The sequence below is a fragment of the Palaemon carinicauda genome, chromosome 1 (assembly GCF_036898095.1).
Source record: "Palaemon carinicauda isolate YSFRI2023 chromosome 1, ASM3689809v2, whole genome shotgun sequence".
NCBI lineage: Eukaryota > Metazoa > Arthropoda > Malacostraca > Decapoda > Palaemonidae > Palaemon > Palaemon carinicauda.
In genome coordinates this window covers 315,708,900-315,713,068 of record NC_090725.1, presented here as the reverse complement: position 1 = coordinate 315,713,068, position 4,169 = coordinate 315,708,900, and the positions used below count along the sequence as shown (strand labels likewise).

Here is a 4,169-nt window from a genome sequence, read left to right as displayed (position 1 = left end):
ACTGGAGTCACAAACTTAAAATTAAGTTTATTTTTACTTTAATTTTAGAGTATTAATTAAACCTCTTTTTTATTGGGATTTCAGATTCAGATTTCCTTATTTCTCTTTTGTGTTTCTGATATTTTAGAATTATATATACCTTTAATCTCGAAAGCCTTATATAAACATCACATTTAGCTATCGAATGCCATCAAAAACTGAAATATTTGGTTGTTATTCACAAATTTTATGAAAAATATCATTTTGATTTATCAAAATTATCATCTTATTCATTTATCAATAAGATTATGACCTATGAAATTACCCTTTAAAACCCACATTTTGCTAATTGCATATCAGCTCCAACCACGTAAACCCCTAAGAGTTTGGGTCGTCACAAGCACCTTGTTATTTTTCTGACATATTTTTCTAGAGTTATCTTTATCTACGTTAGTACTTTCACTATGTCATATGTAATACATAGTATATCTTTCAATACACCAGTCCACTTGAAGAAATAAGACGAAACTAGTCAGAGCTCACTCTATATTTTCATTTTCTCTGTGGATCTTTTAAATCTGAGCATCACATTCTCTGTGAGTTTTATCCCTACATCAGGAATGGTTTATTTGCAGAGATGTTTTAGGATCGCATTCTCTTGCAGTCATCAACCACAGTTACCGACGAATGGGCCTAACCTTTGACTTACAGTCCAAGTGTAAGGTAGCAATTTCCACAATTATTGGCAGTGGGACTAGTCTTTTCCTAAAATGAAAGATTATAAGGCATCAGCTGTCCTTTTAGTCGTTTCCTATGACAAGCAGGACCTACGGTGCTAGTATTCTTCCACACGCACCACAGGGCACTTATGTATGTATATATATATATATATATATATATATATATATATATATATATATATATATATATATATATATATATATATATATATATATATATATATATATTGTAGGGTAAAGGGGTCTTCTTTGTGGGTTATTTAGTACTCGTCGACATTTTTGGTTTGTTTATTGTCGAGTGTCACTGGAAAAATTAAATACAATGAGAAATTCATATGGACAATTCTTCAATTAATAAAAACTAAACATATAAAAAATAAGAAATTAAAAAAAAAATCAACAAAAGTAAAATCATAATGATTAATAAAAAAAACATATTTAAAGAAAACCCTATTCTCTACACATTTCAAACAACATTATTGGAAACCTCTATTGCTATAATCTCGTTAATTGTGATTCCTTTGTATTCTATTTCTTGCATGTTACACATTTTTATTAATATTTCCAATAAAGGCCTCTAGTATAATAACTCGATTACAAAATTCGTAATACTAGGTGGGTGAATCCCTTGGTTCTGCTATATCAACTCTATAGAAATAAGCACTAAGCATTAATAGACATCATTAAGTCATGAGAGAATTTCACTAAATAGTTATTCGATGTGTGACATATTTTATCTAGCTTAATCCCTTACGAACTCTATTTTCCCTCCTTAAATTGTAAAGACCTCTTGATAACATCTCTTACTTACAATTTTGTTTGTGTCCACCGTAAAGACCGTCCACCTCTCTCCCCTAAATGGGCCCTGGGTATGTTCCTGCCGAGGGTACGCGACCGTTAGGACAAACCTACCCCTCACTTTATCTCATGTTTCTATATTTCATCATATTAACATCCCTTAAGCTATTGTTATTTAAACAGCAACCCTGACAACCCTTTTTTTGTCTCTAACTCTAAGAACAATGTGATTCTTACCTTATATTATAATTCCATCTTAAAGTCGTCGATGTCAATTCTCTCAAAACACGTCTGCTCTCAATGGTTACCCTGCGATCAAGAACAACCTGTCGCTTTCCCAAGTGCTTGAAGAGGGGTATGGCGGGAGATAGCTGAATGGTTCTTTTGTTTTCTTTGTTACTAACATATAAAAGGTGTCCCCAAAATTATTGTTTCTGACTAAAACTTCCTCATTTTAATTTTCTTATTATTTTATAACGTGTACGCCTCTATTAGTGACCGAAATTTAATTACAAATTTTGGATTTACCACGAATAGTCATTCAAAGTTGCGCGGGGAAAAGGTGAAATTTCCCTGAGTGAAATTTTCCCTGCATGAGACTTCCCTGCGTTTACACCCGCCCCTTTGAAACCTCTTGAGCACAAGGGGGTTCAACGCCTTATCGCTCTGTAACGCCCATTAGATCCGTCTCCTCCTCTAAAATTAAAATAAGTTTCGACAGCGGTCTGTCGTATTCCTTTCCCTCTCTCCTGACAGTCACCGTCCTCACCAAACTATCTTTCCCTACTTTGGTCTGCACTACTCTAGCCAATGGCCAATGGCAGCGTGCTTCATTCTCTTTGACCATAAGGACTACGTTTCCCACCCTGACGTTTCGTCGCTCTTTGAGCCATTTCTGTCTCTTCTGCAGACCCAGTAGGTACTCACGTTTCCAACAGGCCCAGAACTGCTCGACCATATGCTGCACCTGCTTCCATCTTTGCTTAGAGTGACCACCTATTGCAACGTCGCAGCCTACAGGCGAATCTCCCATGTTTAAAAGCTTGTTCGGTGTGAGTGGAACCGGGTCTCTATTGTCTGAGGTGACGACAGTAAGGGGTTTGCTGTTAACCGTTGCCTCCACTTCACAAAAGAGCGTACACAGCCCTTCATAATCCAATCTCTGTTTCCCCAAGACTATATCTAAGACCATCCTCACGGTACCTATCAACCGCTCCCATGCTCCTCCAAAATGTGAGGCGCCAGGAGGATTGAGAATAAATTCCACCCCACACCCGAGCAACTCATTGCGCACCTTGTTTCCTGCTAAGAACTCATAACTGGAGTCGAGAACTTTCCGCGATCCCACAATATTAGTGCCGCAGTCGCATCTAACTGTCTTGACCTGACCACGACGAGCCAAAAACCTCCTGAAGGCACTAATGAATGAATCTGATGTGAGATTCGAGGCCACCTGCAAGTGTATGGCCCTCATGTTCAAACAAGTGAATATAACTCCCCAATGCTTCATCTGTGCCCTTCCTCGTTTTACGAAGAATGGCCCAAAAAAGTCAATCCGGTGCGATAAAATGGGGGTTTCCCCGACTGCACTCGATCGGGTGGTAGATCGGCCATTAGCTGCTCGATGGCTTTTCCGTGCGCCCTGCGACACCTGACACATCTACTCAGCATGCGTCGCACTGCTGCATGGCCATTAATTACCCAAAATTTCTCCCTCACCTGGCTCAAAACATGCATTACACCCATATGGTTAGAATGCTCATGATAATACTGGATCACCATGTCTGTCAAGTGTCCCTTATACGACAAAATAATTGGATGCCTTTCGCTTGGAGAGATATTTGGCAAAGATAACCTACCTCCAATGCACAGAAGCCCATTTCTCAGGATTGGTTTCAACCTTCTTAGGGAGCTAGAGGCCCTAATAGTTCCTCCCTTCTCGAGGCTCTCTATCTCTAACTCGTAATCAACACGCTGTGTTACCTGCACTACCACCGTTTCCGCCAAGCTAATAATTTCGGTGGACAGATGCACACCTAGCTCGCTGAGCAGCTGCCAGTGTTAATAAATAATGTACCTAGAAAATAGCAACAACCAACCCAACGCTCTAAGGAGCTTGATCCGACTAGAATAGTGGTGGATGATTTTATACATACCTGTTTGCCTTATGTCCATCCCAATCCTGAAACTAATTATTTGGTAGCCTCTAGTTCCTGTTGGTCGTATCTCACGCTTAACCTCCAATCCCTCCACACCATCTGACATTTGAGCTGGCTCAGTTGGCCAGAAACACTCCTCTTTCAACAGAAACTCCAGACCTTTTTTCCACCTTTCAGACTGCTTGGAACGTGTTGCATTGTCTGCTGGGTTCTCCCCAGAGTTAATGTACCTCCACTCTTTCTGATCACTGCCCTCCCTTATCATAGAGACACGGTTTGCCACAAATGTCTGGTATCTGGCCTGATCGTTCGTAATATAGCGCAAGATGGTCGTTGAGTCGGTCCAATAATAGACCCCATCTACCCTGAAATCTACCATGGTCAGAATAGTGTTTCCTAGTCTTACGGCCAGTACCGCTGCACTAAGTTCTAGGCGGGGCACTGAAACATGCTTCAATGGTGCTACCCTTGCCTTTCCTATGATGAATCTGCA

General features: G+C 39.8%; 1 protein-coding gene across 1 annotated transcript; it reads right to left on the bottom strand.

The window, feature by feature from the left end:
- Positions 1-2,175: 2,175 nt before the first annotated feature.
- On the bottom strand, positions 2,176-2,709 carry LOC137640560 (uncharacterized). Its single transcript, XM_068373080.1, has one exon. The coding sequence runs from the start codon at positions 2,707-2,709 to the stop codon at positions 2,176-2,178; it is 534 nt and encodes a 177-aa protein (XP_068229181.1).
- Between the last annotated feature and the right edge of the window lie 1,460 nt (positions 2,710-4,169).

Bases quoted from the DNA above. Each gene is read 5' to 3' on its own strand.
- LOC137640560 (XM_068373080.1), bottom strand. From the start codon at position 2,709: ATGGTCTTAGATATAGTCTTGGGGAAACAGAGATTGGATTATGAAGGG.